The 24561-nt window shown below is 37.2% G+C and overlaps 1 protein-coding gene across 1 annotated transcript; it reads right to left on the bottom strand.

The window, feature by feature from the left end:
• Positions 1 to 933: 933 nt before the first annotated feature.
• Positions 934 to 23981, bottom strand: si:ch211-106h4.4 (MAM and LDL-receptor class A domain-containing protein 2). Its single transcript, XM_052547379.1, has 51 exons — positions 23549 to 23981; positions 22913 to 23044; positions 22564 to 22692; positions 22381 to 22480; positions 22113 to 22275; positions 21745 to 21988; positions 21035 to 21157; positions 20603 to 20730; positions 20292 to 20526; positions 19949 to 20217; positions 18520 to 18610; positions 18223 to 18363; positions 17856 to 17981; positions 17216 to 17343; positions 16971 to 17139; positions 16744 to 16863; positions 16512 to 16669; positions 16081 to 16176; positions 15899 to 15989; positions 15691 to 15813; positions 15509 to 15611; positions 15238 to 15388; positions 14618 to 14843; positions 14363 to 14489; positions 14121 to 14250; positions 13946 to 14024; positions 13680 to 13844; positions 12329 to 12454; positions 12006 to 12221; positions 11790 to 11909; positions 11481 to 11633; positions 9069 to 9157; positions 8811 to 8984; positions 8509 to 8706; positions 8296 to 8404; positions 7591 to 7713; positions 7410 to 7506; positions 7099 to 7258; positions 6859 to 6973; positions 6088 to 6231; positions 5818 to 6005; positions 5290 to 5455; positions 4278 to 4496; positions 3998 to 4176; positions 3531 to 3759; positions 2330 to 2489; positions 2137 to 2251; positions 1927 to 2047; positions 1307 to 1397; positions 1159 to 1228; positions 934 to 1064 (listed from the first exon to the last, which is right to left on the bottom strand). The coding sequence occupies exons 1-51, from the start codon at positions 23574 to 23576 to the stop codon at positions 975 to 977; spliced, it is 7227 nt and encodes a 2408-aa protein (XP_052403339.1). The 5' UTR covers positions 23577 to 23981; the 3' UTR covers positions 934 to 974.
• Between the last annotated feature and the right edge of the window lie 580 nt (positions 23982 to 24561).

Here is a 24561-nt window from a genome sequence, read left to right as displayed (position 1 = left end):
ATTTTGATTCATCTGAGCACTTAAATGATATTTGATCCGTGCTTGCATGGCTGAATGTGGTTGTGTGAGAGTGTCTGTGCTCGTTTGAAAGGCTCACCGTTAGGAAACTGGTTCCTGTGAGAAATGAGTGGATTAGGGCAGTGTGACATGTCTCATAGAGCTGAGAGGATTCTCTGACCCTTTGGTTTGGAAACGTCAGCCAGCCCTCTCCTGAATGATGGTAGGTCAACTCAAGATTTAGGGGTTTAATAAAGTCGCTTAAGTCCAATGTTTTCCACTCAAGCCTCTGCGTGCTGAGATTTCATGTTTGGAAAAAGGAAATATAGGAAGTCTAATGGTGATGACTACATCACATCGAAACTATTGAAGGTCAAAACCCATTTCTAGTACATCAAAAAGTTATTGTTGTTTGTGTAAACTAAATTTTGAGTGCAGTCATTTGATATGGTGTCATATAATACAAAACCAAAGAGCCCTAAATATTGCATTAGTGTTTACTGATAATATTTTCAGCCTTATAAAGTAAATTGTAAAGAGTTGGCTTGCCAACGTTAGTACGCTTCTGCAGCTACATGCAAAAGTATCATTGCTGTAAGTGAAAGGGTACATAAAAAACGTGTTAAAAATAAAGAAAGTGAGAACAATTGATATGCTTGAATTTAAAGTCAATAAGGTACAGGGTAGAACTTAATTTATAAGTATATAAAAGAAACGTAGAAGTTATATAATATTTGAGACTGCAAAAATCACACATATATTGTCAATGAGCTGTTTTATTGTGTTTTACATCACATGGTGTCCTCTCAAGTGTGTGCTGTGTTTGGTAATGATTCAGTCCGTCAGGCATTTAAATGCCATATGGCTACAGTTAATCCAAATCGTTGGAGCACTGCAATTATTTCCCATAATAATAAAGATATACAGTAGATGACATGATATTTACAAGGATTTATTTCTGTCCGTGATTCTTCTTATTATGCAAAAGACATGTCATTTTCATCTACTGAAAAGGAAATATTCCGTAAGTCACTGGAGTTGCCGTCCTCTCCTGTTGATGTTAAACCCTGGTAAAAACAATAGCAGTAGGAAACATCAGAGACAAATTCTTACAACCCCATATGCATAAGTGTATGATTATAGCTTAGAAAAAATACTCACACTCATGTCGTAGTCAAAGTGGGTGTAAGAAAAGTTACTATCAAGAATGTCATCTTCAAGTATAGATTCCCTGTAAAGAAACAAAACATTTCAAAGATGTGTTTCATTCTTATTTCATTAAACTATTCATATAATGAGTAGAACATACCTTTTAGTTTTTTTCTGCAGCATAAAAAGGACAGCACCCACAGTAAATATGACAAAAAGTGTCACTCCCACTCCAACGCCAATACCTACAGCTAAACAAACCAAATATCTGAGAAAACACAGTATATGCTGTAGGATCTGACAAGTCACACTTTACCGCACAATTTAAATAATTTACTCAAACACATATGAGCAGGGTTCAAAATGAAAGTTTGGGGTCAGTAAGATGTTTTGTATAAGACATTTAGGTATAATGTTACAAAAATTATGTTCATTTTCTATTTCAAATAAATGATGTTCTTTTGAACTTTCTATTCATCAGTGAATCTTTAAATAAAGTTGAATGAATCAATGAAAGATTATTTTCCACAAAAACATTAAGCAGCACAACAGGATCATACAGTATGACACTGAAGACTGGAAAAAAGTGTAACTGACCACAAACTTTTAAATGGATGTGTACATAGTTTAAGCCACAATTATAAGACAATATTTTGGTGATGATAAAGTAACATAACAACTAACATTTTTAATTCACCCTCCATTGGCAGGTGTAGTAAAAAGTGCATTTGGACCCTGCTTGTGAGATTATGTAAGACTGGCATGCACTCATATACTTACTGTCACGGTGGTGTGAAGGAGGAGAGGTGGGATATGAATCACAAGGCCCGGGAATGATGTGGAGATCATCAATAGCTATACTTCCTTTGGGACCTGCTCCCTTCAGGTATTCAAATATAAACTGTGGAGAGAGGAGAACAACAATGATGCACTGTACAAATGTTTTGTTTTGAGTTGATCCTGTGAGGTCTGCATGATGGAGTTTGATACCCAGAAAGGCTCTTGGTATGCCACATAGATGTTGCCTTTCCTCCACACATCGCCCTGATCTCCTGACTCCTCCCATGCTATCTGGCCAAACTTATTTCCGCTGTTATGTGCGGTCCTGGGAAAGAATCGTCTCCATGAGTTGTGATCCATGTACACATTCATAAAATATGTTTTTTTGGCCACAGTCCTGTACCTGTTATTTTTGTATAACCTGAGCGTTCCAACATTGTCTCCATACATATGATAGCAGAATGTGAAGCAGTGTCCTCTGCTGTCAGGGGTGAATATCTCACTCAGGATCATGGCAGTGTCTCCCCAGGCCCCCACAGAACTGTCCATATAAAGGTAATAACCTAAAAACATACCAGCATCACTGTTTACAACTGGTATTTTCTTGTGTATTAAATGAGTGTCACCACTTGTGATTATATTTTAACAAAGGCCCTGATTTGATAACTATAAAAAAAGCATATTTGTGTTAAATGCTAATTTTGCAAATCATCAAAGAGAATCTTGTCTTTGAATCATATACTAAAAAGACCTGTTTAGAGTCAATCATTATTTGTCAGTGATCTTTTCTCTGTTACCTGTAACCACTAGGTGACTCGCTGTATCATTTACATGAAAAACCCAAGTCTTATTTTTTATTCAAATTTGTATTCTACAAATCCATAAACAAGAGTGTTTTCAGTCATCACTTTTTCGTTTTAAAAACAAAATGCCACTACTGAATAAAACTGGATTTTAATATATATAGAAATATATTCTTTTCAAGCCCAATTCTCTCAACAGACAGGTGAGTAGGAGGGCCTTCCGTGTTATACAACAAAGGCAATGATGTCATGTGTTTTTTGATGACCTTTGGTTATGGCTAGAACAAATGTGGCACAAAACATTTTTAAACACATTGTAACAATATTTAAAATATTAACCTTTGGCCATCTAGCGGTTACAAAATAAAACTGCATGTGTTTTGCAGCAGAACATTGTTTTGGCTATTTTACTGTGACAATAAACTTCTAGTTTGACACTATCCACAGCTGAAGCAACTTTTCTCTGTGTACTGATATGAACTGACATACGTGTGTGAATTATATTGTGTATGCACTTCCCACTGAATTCTGTCGCATTGACAGCTCTAAATTAAAAAAAAAAAAACATTATATGTTTATCATAGTGTTTTTGGGTAAAATAAAGACTTGATTTTTTGCACTCTATCTATCTCTGTTTTATCAAAACAAAATTTATAGTGTAGTTTGACACTCGGATCGCTTGAAAACAGTGCCACAGTTTCTTTCCCAATTCACAGAAAACACAACATCAGATATATCTATACTTCCTTCATAAACCAATTCTAACATTTGAAGGAAGCTCTGTGAAATCTTCCGGCTCACCTGTGGAAGTGTTGGTGGTGTGATCCACACTGGGTCGTGTGTGGTTTCCAGTGCCTGCCTGGGCTCTCAGCCAGTCAGCATCATCCTCCTCCAACAGATTCATCCAGCTGCACAAGTTTACCTCAAAGTCACACTGTCCTGAAGCAGTGCAGGGATAGTTTGAGACCTGAACATCATCAAGTGCTATGACTCCCTGTTCAGTTTGGCCTGTAACCCCCTCCACCACAATCTGAAAAGACAGCTGTGTTAATGAGGACACTCCTGCAGTTCCACATCATTAAACTCAAGGGTACAGACTGTATTTTGGTGAACAGATACAGTATGTGCAGCTTGTGATCCGTGATTGCTGTACAGACCAGTGACAGCAACTGCATGTAACTTTGAGGCCAGCATTTGCAATAATCTTTGACTGTAAGTCTGAAAATATGTGCTGGATGATCAGAGAGAGCGCTGATTCAGGGACTCACCCTGTAGTTTGACTCTGAGACGGTAAGAGGAGTCTGAGCAAACCTCCACAGTCCACCCTGTTCTCCAGACTGGGTCACCAGCAGGGGCTGATCTTTGTCTGAGAACTGCTGATACAGATTTAGTGTCCCAGTGCCCTGTCCCTCCATGTAATACCACAGCTGGAGACACTTGGCATTCCCTGGGAAAGAGGATTGTTTCTTTTCATGGAAGTTTTCTGACTCTAAAGGTAATGGTTTAAACATTTCACAGTTGTTATGAAGAGACGTGATTCTCTCTTGCCTGTTTGAAGCTGTGATGTCATTCTAGCAGTATGTCCTTGCACATGGGCAGGCGCACTTTCCATATAAAAGTAGTGTCCACTCGCTGTGTTGGTTGTATGATCAAAACCAGGTCTAGATTTAGATCGGACATTATTTCCTGACACCCGGATCCAGTCCAGGTCATCATCTGTCTGCTGTATCCAGCCACAATCCCCCTCCTCAAAGTCACAAACTCCATCTGAAACAATTATGGATTGGTAATATTCAAAAACATTCATTTATAAATGTAAGGATGTGCTGATATAATAAATCTGTCCAAAACAATGTATAATAATAATTAAAAAAAAATGTTTTAAATTCAACAAGTGAATATAGGCATCACAACATATTAATTTAACACACACACACACACACACACACACTTATATATATATATATATATATATATAATTTTTCATTTTGAGATTACAATTAACTGCAATATCAAATTATTAATGTTTTTAAATATTCATTAGATGATGGCAAAGATAATTTTAACTGTACAAATTTGATAAATTAGCATACATGATTAAATATATAAAAAAATTATCTAAAAATACAAAACTCTAAAGATAACCAATATAGTACCAATATTTCATGTATTTTAATAATAAAAAAAACACTTAACTGTCAATGTTCAAAGATATATTGTTGTTTCACTACTTCTTAAACCTAGTTATATAAAGGATTATCATAAGTGTAATATTTAAAAGTAATGCAATAAAGGTTTACGGTCAAGATTCCCTTAATCAAATTACCAGGCTCACATTTTTGCATTTTAAAGAAGTTGTTTTTGACATTAATCAATGCCCTAAATTTGTCACCAATCTGACAGTTAAAGTTTGATACTGAAAATGGCATCTAGATGGATAAATACTACATTATGTTACAGCTGTGCCAAATTTTTGTGGTGCTCTAGCAAGCATGGAGGACATTTCAACAGGACAGTGTGAAAAACAACAGACCAAATGCTAAGCTATGTTATTAATTACCTGTGGGAGCACAGGCACCTTTAGTGACAGATAAATCATCTATAGCAATATGACCAGACGGCCCTCCAACTGAAGCCTCAATTAATATCTGATGGACTTGTGTCAGTTTGACATGACTCTGAGCCATCTGCCATTCGTTCCCCTGAGAACCCTTCCTTTGCCACATCTACAGTTTAAGGGGGGAACAAATAAAAAAAAAAACAAATCTGGTAATTATAAAACATATTTTATAGTAAAACATTTACTATAAGAGTAAAGCATTTACATTTTACTATAACAGCATTTGAAGAGTTCAGATGCAAAAGCCTCAAATTTTCTTCTAAAATTAGAGTTTTCTTCTGGCTTTTTTTGAGCTATTTCACTTTAATGGCATAGAAAAGGACCTATACATTGCCATTAAAGTAAAATTACTGAACCTAAACAAAGCAAGCTGATAAAAATGCACATTTTAGAAGAAAATTTCTTACATCTGAAATTAGAATAACCCATAAAAATGCCCTGAACATTTTATTTTTTTGTGAGTCTTACTGATGTGATGTGGTTGGATGAAATGTCATATATAGACATTCTTAGTGATCCCACTGTTGCTCCAAACATGTGATACCAGAACGTGAAGCAATACCCATCAGGTCCAGCTGGGGGAGACAGAGGAGACTTCAGATGAGCCATGTTCCCCGCTCTGCTGTTACTTGAGCTCTTGATGTGCAAATAATACCCTGTAATAGAGCAAGAGACACATAATTAAGACATGTGATGATAGAGCTGATAGTGATATGGTGATAATGGTTGTTGGCTTACCATTTCCACTGGTGTGGTCGCCCGGAGGACCTGCATTTGGGGTCTCAGTAGGTCCGCTCCTTCTCTCCCAGTCTAGGTCCTCTGCAGCTCCCTGGATCCACCCACACAAGTCCTTCTCAAAGGAGCATGTGGCCAAGGAAAAGTCTGGAGTACAGGAAAACTGAGGCACAATCTCATAATAAAACTACACATTTAAAAATGCTAAGTATACCTTCCAAACATTTTGGAGTTTGTAATTTTTTTATGTTGTTATAAGAAACCTAAAAAAAGCTACATTTCTTTGACCCAAAATACAGTAAAAACAGTAATATTGTGAAATATTTGTATAATTTAAAAACTACTGTTTACTATTTTAATACATTTCAAAATATAATTTATTCCTCTGCTGGCAAAGCTGAATTTTTATTACAGCTGCTGATTCGGTGCCCAGGAAACTTTTATTATCAATGTTGAAAACAGCTGAGCTGATTCATATTTCTGCAATAAATTTTTTTTCAGGATTCAGGAAAAATGGAATTTCAATGGAATTATTTCATAACATTATAAATTGATTTACTGTCACTTTTGATAAATGTGATGTGTTCCTGTTAAATGAAAGTATTGAAAAAAATGACCTGAAACTTTAAAATATTAGTGTACAGAAGTAGTCAAAATATTACACTATTCATTTCTAGTTTAATTCCATAACAAGGTAAAACATGATAACCTTGTCATTTAAAAGAAGTAACATCATTATACAGCTCAAATCTAACTTCTCAGCAGATAACCCACCTGGAGCCTGGTAGTCTTTCTCACAGTTGTGGAAGGAGATATCATCCAGGGCCATGGTCTGAGTTGTAGACCTAGAATCGTCCTGTCTGAGTGAGGTCTGGCTGCTGAAAATGATCTTAAATCGTACAAATTAAAAATATGTCTTGTCTGAATATATGAGACAGGGATACTCAAGGATTAATCTCTAAGGATCAGACTTATGATTGCATGTTTAGAGTAAGTGCTTTGACATTGGCATACCCTGTAAGGCTGCTCTTGTTTGCCCAGTGGTAAGTGTTCTGGGACCCATTGAGTTGCTGTGCTGCTGGATCGTGACCAGAGCAGCTTCCTGTCCTCCTCTCCCTTCTGCAGGATCACACTGAGATTGCCTACACTTCCTGCACCCATGTGGAAGTGAAACCTAGTGTCCAAGAGATAAACAAGAGAGGACGATCGGGTACAAGGAACATGATTTAGTATTGTGTAATGGAAGTAACTGTTTGTTTCACAAGAATATTTTACTTGGCTTTTTTTTATTAAATTTTGCACATCATCATTACAAATGAACTCACAGAAGTTGACAGTATGTAGAGCTGATAGGCAGAGATGGGCTCTGAAACACTGCCTCATTCTTAGATGGATCCATGATATATGTCTGCATGTAGTGCCCTGAGGGGAAGTAAATGGTGAAAAAAGATGAATTGTATTTATTTTGATATGTACTCTTCGTGGATTGATCTAGCATTAAATTACCTGTTCCAGTGGTGTGGTCAGTGGGCAGGTCTGTGTTGTTTAAGGCCTTCACCCATTGCCATTTGTTAGGACCTACACTTATATCACTCCATTGGCACTGTCCATTCTCAAAATTGCATGGACCTAGAGAGATATGACAACAATCATACTACTATTAATAATAAATAGTATCTATAATTAAAAACTATTTATATAATATTTAATATATAATGATTAATAATATAATATATACTGTATAATAAATTAACATTTTATATATAATTTTATATATAAGTTTTATGTGATCAAGAGAAAATGTATAATACATTTTGACAATTATATTAAATGTTTTACATTTGTGACCTTGGACCACAAAGCCAGTAATAAGTATATTTGTAGCAATAGCCCAAAAATACATTGTATGGGTCAAAATGATTTTTTTTTATTTTATGCCAAAAAATCAATAGGATATTAAGTAAAGATTATGTTTTAATGAAGATATTTTTTACATTTCCTGCCATGAATATCAAGATGTAATTTTTGATTACTAATATGCAAAGCAAAGAACTTCATTTGGACAAATTTAAAAGTTATTTTCTCAATATTTGAATTTTTTTGCATCCTCAGATTCCAGATAGTTGTATCTCGGCCAAATAATGTCCTATGCTAACAAATTATATGTCAATGGAAAGAATCTGAAAGTAAATGAATGAATGAATGACTCACCGCATGTTTCTTCATCTTCCCCTAGAGGGCAGTCTAGGACATAATTACACTGAAAACCAGTTTCAATGCACTTTACACCATCTGATCGCCAGCAGTGAAACTCATTCTCCTGAATTTGACAAACCAAGTGTGAATCAAGCAAAAATGACACGTCATCTTCATACACAAGTCAGTGTATACAATACAGTAGAGTTACATCTGAAATGCCCTTACCTTACAAGGGTTGACTGTTGGTGAAGCTGGAGGAGCAGCAGTCGTTGGTGTTGCTGTAGCTGGTGTCATTGTTGGCTCAGGTGTGACTGGCAGCTCGCTGTTATCAGGATCATGAACACATGTCACAGAGAAGGAAACATCGTCCACCGCTGTCTGTGGCACATGAGCCTCACCCATTCCCACATACTGGAAAACAATCTGAAAATAAATTTGAGTCAGATTTATTTATTTTGCATGATTACAGTAGCCTATTTAATGCATTACATTATGTAAACAACTCATATACTGTTACAATCTCTTACCTTGCTCTTAACTGAGGTAGAAAAGGTGACTTCCACTCTGTGCCAGAGGAAGATCTGTGTCACAGACTTGTCCCATAGAATACGGTCACCATCTCCATTAAGAAGCGTCCTCGATATGACTACAAGCCTGGCGGATGTGCTATTGTCACTATGAGAATAGTGGTAGAATGTCACCTGCAAGAACAAGGTATATCAGTACTTATGAAAGAGGCTGTGTTTCTCATTATTTGATTGACACGAGACTGCACAGTGACTCACGGTGCAATCAGTGCTGGGCAGCAGGGTGCTGGAGATGATCTCTGCTGTCTGGATCTCACTCAGATCATGTGCTGGAGTAATGTAATGACCTGGAACATGCCATAGCAATTTCATTATAAGAGGACAATAATATAAGTTGTACATTACAAGTCCATACAAAAGATTCAAAATGAAACTACAGCCAAATTACAACTGCCATATCTGTAATACTGCGTCATCAGGGACTTTTCTTCATATGTGTTGGGAGTGTTCTATTGTCAATAATTTGTTGGCACATGCAAACTTTGTTTTATCCTCTTAACTACAAACTGATTAAACGGTTCAGCCAATTTAATGTCTTCTTGATGATTCTGGCTTGTGTATAAGCTCAATACAAAGTACTGTTTGTTGGTTTTACAGCTGAAAAAAAAACCCCAGCAATAACACAAAATTGGTTTACTATGGATCCATAGTTTTCTTAAAATAGTTGCATGTGAATGTACAACAGCACAAATGAATAGGGCCAAACCTAGCACAACTGATGCCAGGATTATATAATAGTATTTTTTATTACTCTTATTGGAGTATATAAATTAATTATATGTCTGTTGTTGTCGATAAAATAAAATATCAGTGGTACATTAACCATTTTATATATTGCTATAAAACAAAAATAAAAAAATTGCCTCAGGTTATGTATGTAACCATGGCTCCCTGAGGAGGGAACGAACCACTGCGTCGTCTAGACGTTGCTATGGGTAATTCCTTAAGGCATAACTAGTGTGTTAAGTATACACATGCTCATATGTAACCTTTGAGTTGTAACACCTTTGACCAATAGCCTAGCAGAACTCAGAACAAAAACCAGCAGTAAAGTAGATGAAGGATTTAAAGGCAGCCGAGCATGTCTTGACCTTCTTAAACTTAAACTTAAAGCTCACAAGGGGAAACTGGTCCATCAAGAAGAAAGTCCTTCTCTTTCAACCTGATGTCCACCAGATTCGCCCACAGATGTCTCTACATAACCATCATAGCCGCCATGGATCTGCCAATGGCAGTGGCAGCCTGCTTAGTGGCACAGAGAGCAAGATCTGTGGTGTGACACAACTCAACCACCTCATCAGGGGATAGACCCTGAACTTTATCCAGAGCAGATCAGACTGATAAGCCTGAAACACTGCCATGGTATGCAACCAGGCTGCAGCCAGACCTTCTGCCGCATATATCGTGCCATTCAAATGAGATGTAAGAGAAGATGTCTCCCCCACAAAGAGATAGCAGGCCATAATCTCTTAAACAGGGGACATCTTCTCTTAATCATTCTCACACATCCCTTCAATGTTGGCATAACTAGTATGCTGAAATTTATGGATGTGAGATGAGAATGGATTTTTCCAAACCTTCACATGGAAATCGGGAAGAAGTGGAAGGCTCACTTGAGTTGGAGGGCTATGGCTAGAAAGATAACGCTCGTAGAGGCGACCACGAGGCGCTTCGAGGCGCTTCCATGCAAAGTCAAGCCTCGATGTGGTGCAATCCATAACTGCAAGCAGCTCATCATACATTGGGCAGGAGGATTGGGAGGACTCATTCTCAACTTCTTCACTAGCACTAGCTCACTCTCATCTGTGGTCAATGAGTGTGAAAGGGAAAGACCCTTTTTCAGCTCACGAGTTCATTTTCCTCTGGGGAGCTGTTGGCTGTCCTCTTTCCTTGAAATGAGAGACAACTGAGAGCAGTGCTCTTCAATCAAACAAAATACGCAAAGATTGTGTGTGTCATCAGGTGTCAAATAATGAGGACATGGATCCACACACATCTTAAATGCATTAGTGTTCCCCATGGTAGAAGAATCAGGGGAAGTTGTGGCCTAATGGTTAGAGGGTAGGACTCCCAATCGAAGGGTTGTGGGTTCTAGTCTCGGGCCGGACGGAATTGTGGGTGGGGGGAGTGCATGTACAGTTCTCTCTCCACCTTCAATACCACGACTTAGGTGCCCTTGAGCAAGGCATCAAACCCCCAACTGCTCCCCGGGTGCCGCAGCATAAAATGGCTGCCCACTGCTCCGGGTGTGTGCTCACAGTGTGTGTGTGTGTGTTCACTGCTCTGTGTGTGTGCATTTCGGATGGGTTAAATGCAGAGCACAAATTCTGAGTATGGGTCACCATACTTGGCTGAATGTCACTTCACTTCACTTCACTCACTTCACTTCATAATCACTCTTACCAGAAATGCACGCATCAACAAAACAGCCCTTAGATGAAGAAGAGAATGTTTGTAACATTATAAAGTTCTTTGTTGCCACTTTTGATAAGTTTAATGTGCTCTTGCTGAATAAAATTATACATTTCTTTCAAAAAAAAAATAATCTTACAGACCACAAATGTTTGAACAGTAGTGTATGTGCTTAAATTTGAGAAGGAATTGGTGTACCTGCTGCAGTATTGCGGGTGTGATCTCTCGGTGGTCCATGCTTTGGCCAGGCCTGTTCTCCTTTCTGCAAAATCCAACCAGCTTTCAAGTCACTCTTTTCCCACGAGCACATGCCATGCTCGAAACTGCAGCGATGGGTAAAACCCTTTACATCTAGACCGACAAAACAGTACAGTAGTTATTCATTCTATGTAACTGTCCTGTTGGACTTCAAAAGTGCCTGCAAAGCTAAAAAAACAAAAACAAAGAGACCATGACAGAATTGTATTTTTGATAATTCAAACAGACATGAATAACCCACAGCCATACCACAGAGCTCTTCATCTGTACCATCACCACAGTCATCACTGTAGTCACACACTCTGTTCGGCTCCACACACACCTTGTTCGAACATGTAAACATTCCCTCTTGACAAGATTCTTGAGGCCCTGAAGAAGAAATAATGTATGATTGACTAATGTCTTGGGCCTTAAGGTTACAGTTATATGACTGCTGCAGATTAAGTGGATGTGTTTGTGACCTGCCTGGCAGAGTGCAGTTGAAGAAGGAGATGTCATCTATAGCAATGTCACCGAGCTCACTGTAGGTTCTGGTAGCCTCGAAGAGGAGAGAGAAAACTTGATGTGTGCGACCCACACTTAACTCTGCCCGATGCCACTCATCTCCATGATTACCAGACATCCACCACAAGGGCGTCCTCCTTGTGCCCTCCTGAAGGAACACTTTCAGTTCCCCAATACCTGGCAAAGATGAGATAATGCAGATAAATTAACTAGAGAATAAATATTTTTGTAGTACCAGAAATTCTGTAAAGTCTCAATGTTACGCTTAAAACATCTAGTCTTACTCTCTCCAAACATGTGGTAGTAGACTTCCAATAGACACTCATTGCTGGCCTCTTTCATGGTGGGACTCTGTAGAGCAGCATAGCTGTTCTGCTCACCACGACTGGCTTCTACTGTCATGTACCAGCCTAAAACAAGTACATGCTTTTATTAATTATATGACACTGATAACATTCTGTTTTTGCATTATATATTAGGGGAATTCTGACTTAATCCTTTGAATCATTTCGTTTCAAAGAACTGGTTACAGAGAAAACAATTGAGCAATTCCTTAAGTCATTATGCAGTCCATAAACCCAGTGTGGCATTCCATATGCTCTAAAATGCTCCTCTGAAGCCTTATGTGTGTACAGTCGATAGAGTTTTTTATTAACATGTATGGTCCCACTTTATATTAAGTGTCCCTAATACCTGTGTATTTACAAAGTAACTACATGTTTATGTAGTATGTAACCACAGTGTAAGTACACATAAAATACTTTTGTAACTACAAACATGTAACAACCCTCTGAATGGTGTTTTGCAAGTACAAATGTGTAACAGGATATATAAAACTACATTTTGTAACAATAATATGTATAAGATTTGGAACCATTTGAGCCAGGGCGTGGAGATGGGTAGGTTTATGGTTAGGTGGATTTGCATTTTCAATTGGCAGTACTAAAATTGCTATTTTTAAATTACCTAAGTTTATTTTCTTTTCATTTCATTTCATTTCATTTCCTTTTTTTTTTTTTTTTTGATGATATACAGGTATACATGAAAAGTTTGAGAACCATTGTGTTTGTGAGAATTATGGAGAGAAAAAAAACATGGTTTCCAGAAAAATTTCAAGTGGTCAAACTGTTTTCAACTTCGATAATAATATTGTTTCTTCAGTACCAGATCGAGCACCGGAAGGGTGCTATATAAATAAAATGTATTATTATTATTATTATTATTATTATTATTATTATTATTATTATTATTATTATTATTATTATTATTATTATTATTACTGTATTATTATTATTATTATTATTATTATTAATATATGAGCATATAAGAAGGATTTCTAAAGGATCGTGTGACTCTGAAGACTGGAGTAATAATGCAGAAAATTCAACTTTGACATCACAGGAAAAAGATTTCAAAAGACAACAGATACAGTACTTTGAATTCTAATATTTTTTTTCAAAATATTACTGTTTTTACTGTATTTTTGATCATATAAATGCAGCCTTGACGAACATAAGATAATTTTCCTAAAAAATATACATATAAAAAAAACTCACCTAAGTTTTTGAATGGTTAAAAAAAAAAAAAAAAGGTAATAGAATTATTCTGGGATCTTTGTCGTCTGAAAGATTTTACCCAGCTCTGTGCCAGTAGTGTGATCCACTGATGGTCCAGTGTTGGCGGTGGTTGTACCATTCTGGTCCCTTTCCCAAACAAACTGTCCAACACTGATATCTTTCCATTCACAGGTGCCTGTCTCGAAGTCACAGCCAACAAACACTCCACTTTCCACACTGATGACTGAATGTAAATCAATACAAAACATTAACCATTCCTTAAATAATGCTTTTATAATACAATAATATTCTTTTTCACTGTGTAGAAAACACTGAGCCATTTACCTTTACATGGCCCATTCGTCAGTCTAATGTCATCCACAGCGATGTAGCCTTCACTGCCTGTTTGAGCCTCTATTTGAATCTGATATTCAAGGTTTACAAATGTTACATGGCATGATTACAAATGGATATAATATAATGGTAAAAGCTTTCCAAATAATAGATGGGTATTTCACACCTGAAAGGGTTTGGTCTCAGCTATGGTGACAGAGACATTTTTCCAGTTGCTCCCAGTGATTTGTGTTTCAAACAACAGTTCCTGCTCTGTTGCACCTGAATCTAATAGCACTCTAAGGATTCCAGGGTCACTGCCAATAGAAAAGTGCACCAGAAAAACTGCATTAATCACAGCTGACAGTCCAACAGTTGAAGAAAGGGTTTCTTTAGCTTCAGCAAAAATATGGGAAAGCAAGAGCAGACCTTCCATCTATATGGTACCAGAACTCAAAACAAGAGTCACTGGTTGGCTGGATCTTTTCTGAGATCAGCACTGAACTGCTTTTTTGGCCTTGCGTGTTCCTCAGAGATGGGCTCAAAAGAAACTTGCCTGAGAGAGCGACACCAAAAACAATGATCATCATGTGTTGTCTCTAATCAGCTGTCATATATAATTTAAGTTGTGAAAAATGTTTGCAATAATCAACAAACACAGTAGATAAAGGAGTAAACTCTAACCGTCTGCAGTGTGAGTAGTGTAATCGACCAAAGGACCTCTGTAGTGACCGTCTGCATGAATCCAGTCATGTCCATCTCTGACATCATTACCAGCATTCACCCATGTACACTTTCCTGACTCAAAATCACAACTTCCTCTTGAGCAACATGCTCCCGTTTTAACTGAGACATCATCCAGAATAATAAATGACTCAGATGTTGCACTGAGCTTTGCTCTGAATGCCACCTGTGTGTGAATGCAAAAGCATGAATAAATGCAGAAAAAACACATACCATACTGCATACTTCTTTCATAAGTGAAGATATTAAAATGCAGAAACCGCATCTGTTAGGTATTTTGTTTGTTACTCTGAAAGTAATATTTTGAAAAAATAAAAAGCACAGGAAGGAGAGACTGAATCAGGTAAAGAAAAAAATTATGACTCTTTATGATCCAGAAATAACTCAAGTTAAAATAAGAACAGAAGAAAAGCAAATCATTTGGACCAGTTCTTTTATTGAAACAATCTGATTCAATAATAAATTGACAAATTGCTACTCGGCTGGGGTGGGTATAAAAATGATCAGTGAAAAGCAGAATTTTTGTTTTAGAAGCAAATACATGAAAAAAAAAAACTCACTCTGAAATCAGAGGGAGATGACACAGTGACTTCTGCCACCTCCCAACTATCAGAAGATGCTCCAGAAAGAGACCAGAGAGCTGGACCCAGCTCCCCATTCAGAAGAACATGTACTGACAGAGAATCACCTGAGCCTGCAGACAGCCAATACCTACAAACAGGCAAAACATACTGAAACGTACTGAATATTCAATAACTGATTGTTAAGGCTGAGAAAGCGCTTAACTACAAATCTGTCCCATAATGGACAAATATAAGATTATTAGCATACCAGAACTGCACGCAGGACTCTGTAGATGGGCTGTACTCTGGTGTCAGAAGATTTGAGACCACTGGTTTATCAAGTTTGGCTCCAAACACAGCCATTGAATGGCCTGTCATGTGACATAAATACATAGCATGGGTTATTACATGACTAATATCCTTTCACAACAAAAACGGTTGTTTACTCACCAAGTTCAGTTCTATATGTATGGTCTGCATGGCCACTGCTGCCGTCCACATGGAGCCAGATAGAGCTGTCAGTCACATCGGACTCAAAGCCACAAAGTGAAGGAGACTCGAATCCACACGGGTCTTTGAGGGAGATATCACACAGGAGGGCTTTAATGGCTGAGAATGGCTGATATTTGGATAAGATGCTCTGAATCCTTCGACTCACTGTGCTCTACACAGGCTCCTGCAGTCACTCTGAGGTCATCGATGGCTATGAAGCCTCTGCCTCCTGCTGCTCTGATCACTGACAACTTCACCTGCACAAGGTGATAATCACATTCTACTTTTTGGTAAATATGTATAATTGCGGATTTAGGTTTAGACAACGTTTCAGGGGACAACTCTTACTCGATCAACATCCGCAGTACTAATGGAAACCTGTGCGTTCAGCCACTCAGAGGTCTGGGAGTCACTTCTCGTCCATACGATGGTTTCCATTGTTTTCTGAAACCAGCAATACTCATGTTTTTACATAACAAAAACAACTTTTTGGATTTTGAGAAAAGGTCGTCTGAACTTCCTTTGAAACAAAAATTTGCTAGAAAAAATTATCAATATTGTGTTTAAAAGAAATGATAAAACTACCTATTGAAAAAGCAATTTTAAAGTATACTGTTATGCTAGCTACAGTATATTGAAAATGCTCTGTTTAATTTCTACATAGGAAATAGTTTGCATGCAATATTTATACGAGTTTAACTTAAAAAAAGTTATTTATCATCCAAACAAGTTTAAGATTCACAAGCAATGAAAGTAATGAGACATTCAATGTTGAATACCGTCTCGACTAGCAGATCTAAGCTTCCAAGAGATGCTCCTAACATGTAGTACCAGAATCCAATACAGACGTCAGTGCTCTGAATTATCATTGGCGTGGAAATGACAGCTGCTTCACCGGTTTCATGTTCTCCAGACACATTTACAATAAGATAAAACCCTGCAAGAGAAAAGATGTATGACAAAAAATTACAGACTGATCAGCTCTGTGAAATCTGTATAATAGAATCTTACCATTGTTGTTTTTTATGGTGTGGTCATATAAAGGTCCTAGCAATGGCTCATTCACCTCTCCAGCCTTCTGATGGGTCCAGTCAAATCCATCATCTGTCTCCTGGACCCAGTTACATAGTCCTACAAGCAAACATCTGGAATATTTAGCAAACGGCCCATGATAAACACACATTTACACTTGTATATACCTATAGCGCACATCCATGTCTTGCTTATTCGTCTCTTACCTTCCTGAAAATTGCAGTCCATCGAGGACACAGGTGGTGTGGTGGGCTCAGTTGTGGGTGCAGGTGTTGTTGGGGTTAGATCAGAGCAGTGTGTGTTCCTCCTGATATAGATGTCATCCAAAGCAATGACCCCAGAGTCTAAGAATGAGCGCACGGCTTCAAACACAATCTGCAAACATTGAGGTTTAAGTCACTTGCTGTCAAGTATCTGTATACTTTCATGTTTTTGTGTATCAGCCTCTCACCTGGTGTCGTTCAGATGATTTGTAGTCAACAGTGAGATGGTGCCACACATTCTGCTGATTGCCAATTTGACTCCACAGACAGCGTAGAGAACCAGACTCATTTACATAAACTGCTAGTTTAAGCTTGTCTAAACAATAAAAACAAAATATACAATGGAAGAAAAATTATGGTTTTATACTGTCTCAATTAGTCATAGGAATAGACTACCCCAATGAATATACAGTATATATGATTTCAGTTTGCATGTTGATTTTATGTGTTTGATTTATTTATTTATTTAGCATTTTATTTTTGGATTAGGGTTGAATTACGTTAATATATTAACATTAATTGAAATAATTTTAAGTTATCTTGTGGCCACTTTAGGAGTTTGCTTAGTTGAGAAACACTGTTTTAGATAATTCTAAAAACCCTCAATTCTATCTTTCAATTATTAGGACCAGCAACAAAGACTGGAAGTAAACTGTTAACTGCTGTAGCAAAAAAAAAAAAAATAAATAAATAAATAAATATATATATATATATATATATATATATTTTTTTTTTTTTCAGAACACTCTTGTCATTCCATCAGGTGCTTAAATGACCAAATATTGCAAAGTCTAAAAGCAACTTCAAGCTCTCTACAAAGATGCTCACCACTGCCCCACATATTCATGTGGTACCAGAACTCCAAACAACCTTGAGATTCAGGCTCCATCACCTCACTCTGAAGATGAGCAATATGATCTGTTGAGGCTTTTGAGTCAAAGGCCATGTAGTGCCCTGGATAGAAGAGAACCAGTGGATGTCAAGACATATAGCAGCCACTTAAAGAGTTGTTAGACCTGAATAAGAGCAGCTGGTTTAAAACTGTGGCACTCCAAGTATTACAACCCTTTGGCACCTTTTACTTTCCTTTGCTGGACATGTGCCTTTGAGTGTGATTCAAATAATTTGATTAAATAATTACATAAAGGGAGCATTTTCCTGATACATACAATATTAAGTCAGTGTTGATATTTACCTATGGCAGTGTTGGTGGTGTGGTCAACCTCAGGAGTAAATAAAACATCACTGGTCCCAGAGGTCCAGCTCCAGTCAACACTGGAGACAGTGACACGAGTATTCAACCATCCACACATGTCCATCTCAAAATCACAAAACCCTGAAGAAAATAATGTTCACTGCTTAATATAGATGGTATAACAGTCACATTGTTGTCAAGTGCTTTGTGAGGTGAATATATGATAATGAATTACTCTACTGCTTCAAAATCCGAAGCAATGGAATAATGTTGTGATTATGAAAGTTGAGGACTCACCATGAGGTGGGCACGGTTCATTTAGGATTGTTAAGTCATCAATAGCAATGTCATGCTTCTGATCATCTCCAACTACTGCTTCAAATACGACCTGTTGTCCAAGCAGAAAACCAGAGGCTGAGACATGACTGGATTACATGAATGAAAGTTACACATTTGTTTGTGTGCAGAATTCAAGATTTGCTGGTTAGCTTTAGCACTTAGACCCAGCTGGTAGAAGCTATGTAACTACAACTTTATGTGAGCAAAACACCTCTTTCTCCATTGACAGACATTCAAAAATACAGCATGCATTCTGTCAAAATTAAAAAGTGGCCGTAAGAAAAGACTGTAGTGATTTTTTATTTTGTTTGTTTAATAAAGGGTATACATATATGACCAGCTACACACCACTGCACATGCAGCTCAGATTATTGGCCAATAAGCCTTATTGTGCAACCAATACTTCCTACCAATTGTATGACCTTGATTTTTAATGTTCCAAGTTAATATTTTACATATCATACTGTTCTTATGGCTCTACTTTAAAAGAGATATTAGCAGGATGGCTGTATGAGTGTATGCACAGACACTTTTCATGTTTATATAGAATGTGCTGTTAAAAGCAAACAGAAACCATAATCAAAACTCTGCCAACTGCAACAGGCCAAAACCTCCCATTTTAAAGCAAATATGTAAAATTACAAAGGAGCACTTAAGCACGTTTTACAAAATAATTATTTAAAGTAAATAATTACAGAAAGTGTTTAAAGTTAAATCAATAGCCTGATAAAAATGTAAAATTTTACATGGAGCTGGTCACCACATGGAGGCTGACATTTGGAGATTGAATATTAAACTCTTCATGTTGTAACCACCCAATTGTTACACACTTTCACTCCTATTATAAATTAATCATGTATGCCTGCTTGAAAAGCAATGAAATCTAGAATCAGTACCTAACTACTTTTGTTTTAGATGATCATCGCTATTAGCCAGTTTAAAGTCTTATTTAAACTGGGGAAGTCGTGGCCTAATAGTTAGAGAGTCGTACTCGCAAACGCAGGGTTGTGAGTTCGAGTCTCGGGCCGGCAGGAATTGTAAATGGGGGGAGTGCATGTACAGTGCTCTCTCCACTTTCGATACCATGACTTAGGTACCCTTGAGCAAGGCATCGAACCATCAACTGATCCCTGGGTGCTGCAGCATAAATGGCTGCCCACTGCTCTGAGTGTGTGTTCACAGTGTGTGTGTGTTCACTGCTCTGTGTGTGTGCACTTTGGATGGGTTAAATGCAGAGCATGAATTTTGAGTATGGGTCACCATACTTGGCTATATGTCACGTCACTTTTCACTTTTTTTCACTTTAAGTCCCAGGTGATAAAATACTGTAAGCACAGAGCAATATTAAAAAAAAATGAAGTGCATCCTTAAACTCATCTACTCGCACCTTATATGGGCTGTGAGGACTTATGATCGTTGCTCTGCCATGTCTCCAGTGTTCTCCTTGATCTCCACTTGCACTCCACACAGGTATTTGAGATCTGGCACTGTGTAGCTCCAGGACATAGATGTTAAGAGAACCTACATCTTTTCCATTCATGTGGTACCAGAACATCAGACATTCTCCATGCTCAGAGGTCGGTTGATTGACATCCATCAGCATGCTGCCTCTGCTGTCTTTTGGGTACTTCCACAGCTGTGCACTCAGGTAAAAGCCTATGGATTAAACAACATGAATTATCATCACATTGCTGCTATTATTATGCTGTAACAAAGGTGGATATTCAGACCTTTATTGGTTTCTAAAGTATGGTCCACTGCAGGGCTGGGAGTGCCGATGGCCAGTTCTCCATTGGTTCGGATCCAGTCAAAATCTGTTGTAGGGTCAGGCTTCAGGCCACACAGAGAGCCTTGGAAGGTGCATTCCCGCTCAGCTGGACAGGACCCATTTATACTGCTTGACACCTGAACGTCATCTATGGCAATGTAGCCATCAGTGCCTTCCAGGATGCCCTCAAATATAAACTATTGTATGCAATGCATGAGAACACACGTACATATTGTATATATCCATGCAGCTATAGTATATTTGATTCAGTACCTGAATAGGTTCTTCAGTGTCTGCGAAACTTAGGTCCACAAAATGCCACCTGTTGCCTTGAGTTCCTGTCCTTATCCATATAAGCGTCTGTTTTCCATTAGCATGCTCGGTGATGAATCTGAGAGAACCTTCAACAGTCACAGAAAAACCAAGGACTATTAGAACTGTACTGTAATTATTCTAATGCAAGTAAGTAATAACATGCTTTAACATAAATACATGTTTGGTTAGTTTTGAATTGTGCACATAAATAGTATAAACAAAAGCTATCTATCCGACCGACACAAAAAAGTTAGAGATTTTGTTTGGTGAAGATTATGTGTTGATAAGTAAAGGTGGCACAGATACACAGATACAATATATACAATTCCCACTCTATACTCTATACTTCCTTCATCAAAGAGCATGATGAGAGATGCCATCTTAACTCACCAATGCTTCCACCGTAGATTAGATACCAGAAGCTGACACATTTGGCCCGCTGTGGAAAACTGATTAATCTGGCTGTTTTAGGTGGTTTGAAGGACCTTTGTGGTGCTATATACATGAAATAGCCTGCATGAAAAAAAAATATATATATATATATAATATATTAGTTTACATTAAAGTGAGATTAATGCTCTCAGAAAGTAAACATTTTACAAATAGCATGCCTAATAAATTATACATAAAAAATAGTTTACTCTTCAGATGTAAAGGTCAGTATTTCTTTTAAGAAATTAATACTTGTATTCACCAGTAATGCATGACTGATTTAAAGTGATAGTGAAGACATTTATAATGCATAAATAATATAAAATTTCTAATAAATGTTATTCTTTTAGCTTTTATATTAATCAAAGAATCCTGAAAAGGCAAATTATGATTTTTCCAAAATATTAGACAGCAGAACTGTTTTCAGCTAAATGTTTCTTGACCAAATGATTGATGATGATGATAGAATGATTTCTGAAGGATCATGTAACATTGAAAACTGGAGTAATGGCAACAAAACTTTCACAAGACTAAATGTCATTTTAAAATATATTAAAGAAAACAGTTATTTTCACAATGCAACTGTTTTTACTATATTTCTGATTAAATAAATGGTCCTTTCATTAACATATGTCTGTAAATATATGTAGTATTATATGTATATGTACCAGAGCCAGTGGTGTGATCATGTGTAGGTCCCTGATAATCAAAGGAAGGGTTCTGTCCGTATTCTCTTTTCCATTTGAGGTCAGCTGACTGGTCGTGGTACCAGGAACAGTCGTCTTTCTCGAAGTCACAGCTGAGCTGGTCTGAACCTGCAGGAATGTCTCCCTCTGCACAGTCTGTCAGTGTAATGTCATCCAGCATGATATCCTGATTTCCAATGTATACAGGATCCACAGAAAATGCAAGCTGTGTTTTTGAAATTGAATAAGAAATCATTAACAAGTAAAGAACAGTATATGCAAACAAATCTCCCAATTAGAGCATCTAAAAAATGATCATGATTACGATGACTGTGCATGCAGTGCATTACCTTCGAGCCCGAAAAAAGATTACCAATTAACAACGAAGCATTTTCCCAACCGTCAGTCTGGCCCTTTTTAATTGACCATAACTCTTCAGGTGAAGTGTTGCGGATCAAACTTAGGGAAAATTTGGAAGAGGTACTTGCAGCATCATGGAGATGATACCAAAAGCTAAAATGTAAAGTCGCAAAGCTGTACTCTCATTCTTATAGTATATACAGATAAACATGCAGTGAAGCCTAGAGTTAAAACTAATTGTTTGCGTTGCCTTTGCACCTTATCTTGCATCCGAGTGCAGTGGGCTGGGGAAGTGTGTGCTCCAAAACAGCTTGTGACCATATACCTGGATTATCACCTTCTAAATGCATAATTCCACCTATAAATAATACATAAGTCTAAATATAAAACTTCACATGATTTCAAATCAAGTCCAATGATTGTCCTAGTCCAAAGGCCTACCCCATGGTGATCCTGTGGTATGGTCCACACCAGGGATAGAACTGACATTTGCCATCTCCCGTCGCCATTTGAATTCATCATAACTGGAATCATTCCATCCGCATGCATGTTCCTCAAAGTCACAAGAGCCTGAGAGGAAGGATATTTATTATATTGTGAATTTAGCATTACATTGTAAAGCTATCATTTTCCATTTATTTGAATGCAATACCACAAAGCAATGCCACTGTTATACAGGATTCTATTTTTGTAGTTTTCATATTAAAGATGTAGCCTATGTGTGATCAGCAAGGGAAAATATAATCTGATGGGATGAGAATAAGGGTGTATGATATAATACAGTAACTACCACAGAACTCTTCATCTGATCCATCTGCACAGTCGGGGTGGAAATCACACACTTGCTCCATGGAAACACAGACTTGAGAATGAGCACATTGGAACTGTCCATCAGGACAGGAGGCCAAGCCCATTGAAGCTCCTTATACAATGCAAAATGTATAGCAGTGGAAAAAAAAGAAAGTAAATTGTGCATTCTGCATTTTAAGAATTCTATTGCATTAAAATTTAGAGTGGTAAAGTGTTAGATAAAATTCTATGCACATATAAACATTTAGATGCACATAACATAAGCATTATTTATTATCTCTAAATTCTAATAGAGAAGTCTTCAAAAGCATTAAATTATTCAGGGTGGGAATTATGCAGCAACTGATAACACATCTGCAAACTCTTTGCATTTTTCGATCTCATCTTATCCAGTTCATTTAAGCACTGAGATAATTTAAATGATTCCTTAATGAAACACAAATTCAAACAGGCATATCCAGATTTTTGAATGGAACCTTAAGGAAAGGATTTCATAAAATCCACACATTTATAAGGGGAAACAATCATTAAAGAATGTGGATGGCCCCGATGACCTTCCTGACCTTTACACCAATCTATTTTATCGAAATTTAAATAAAACAAAAACACCTCTTACCAAGCAGCAGCAGAAACAGTCCTCTCATTTTGAAGAGAACTTGGACGAAGAGGTTCTCAATAAGCTACTGTTCCTCCGATTGTCTCTTGTGGAGCCAGTGGAACAAGTTGCAGAGACTAGAGATCATTCCTTATCTAGATCATTTATAATGAGGGATGCTTATCAATGTGCTTTAAAGTTCAGTGGACTCAACAACCTCAAATGCAACTTTTCACCTGTCAGCTTTTTATTACTTCCTGAAGCCAGATAAAAAAGCACACTGTACAGCAGTATTACAGTCGGTACTAATGGCATTCCAATGGCTGTCTAGAATTGGTTCTTATGGTTTCCTCTAAGTTCTCTGCTGAGTAAAATCCTTAATTTATGCTATTTATATGCTAAAGTTCTAATATTTCACAAAGTAAGATAAATCCTGCAGAGCAAACATTTGTTTCATTTGTTAAAATGATCATGATAACAGCCTCTCTGTAATTTTGAGACCTGCTGTACTCCATGACATTATGTTTTACTGCACTAATCATAAAAGCAGAGTGAACTTTTCTCTAGTATTGTCATAATTACATCAATAGTCTTCACTTGGAAAGAATGAATGCATCATGTGCTAAAAGGTTAAAATGCTTTAATTCATGCATAAGTTGCATTAAATTAGATACAAGTAACAAAAAAAAAAAAAAAAAAAAATCCTTTGAACAGGTGTGATTTCAACATTTACTACAGAGGTATTGAGCAAGCAGCACTAGTTACTTGATAGTCTCACCTAAGTAATATGTCTGGAAGGAAACAAAAGGGAATCTTTAAAGATAACTAATAGTAACCTTTGGCTAGTCTTAAGCTCCTTGGCACGTTAAAATAGTGTGACCATTTGTCCTCTTTTTACCGGACATGTCACCTTAAAAAATTTCAAAATCACCCAAAATGTCCAGGATTCGGCTTTTGTTTTCTACAGTTTCCATTCATAGTGTGCATTTTTGTATTAGAGCCCTGCTAGGACTGTGTCCAGCACTAGCATAGCC

This window comes from Carassius gibelio, chromosome B2, assembly GCF_023724105.1.
Source record: "Carassius gibelio isolate Cgi1373 ecotype wild population from Czech Republic chromosome B2, carGib1.2-hapl.c, whole genome shotgun sequence".
In the NCBI taxonomy this organism is placed as follows: Eukaryota; Metazoa; Chordata; class Actinopteri; order Cypriniformes; family Cyprinidae; genus Carassius; species Carassius gibelio.
The sequence above is the reverse complement of the archived record's forward strand: the minus strand, read 5'-3'. Positions and strand labels throughout refer to the sequence as shown.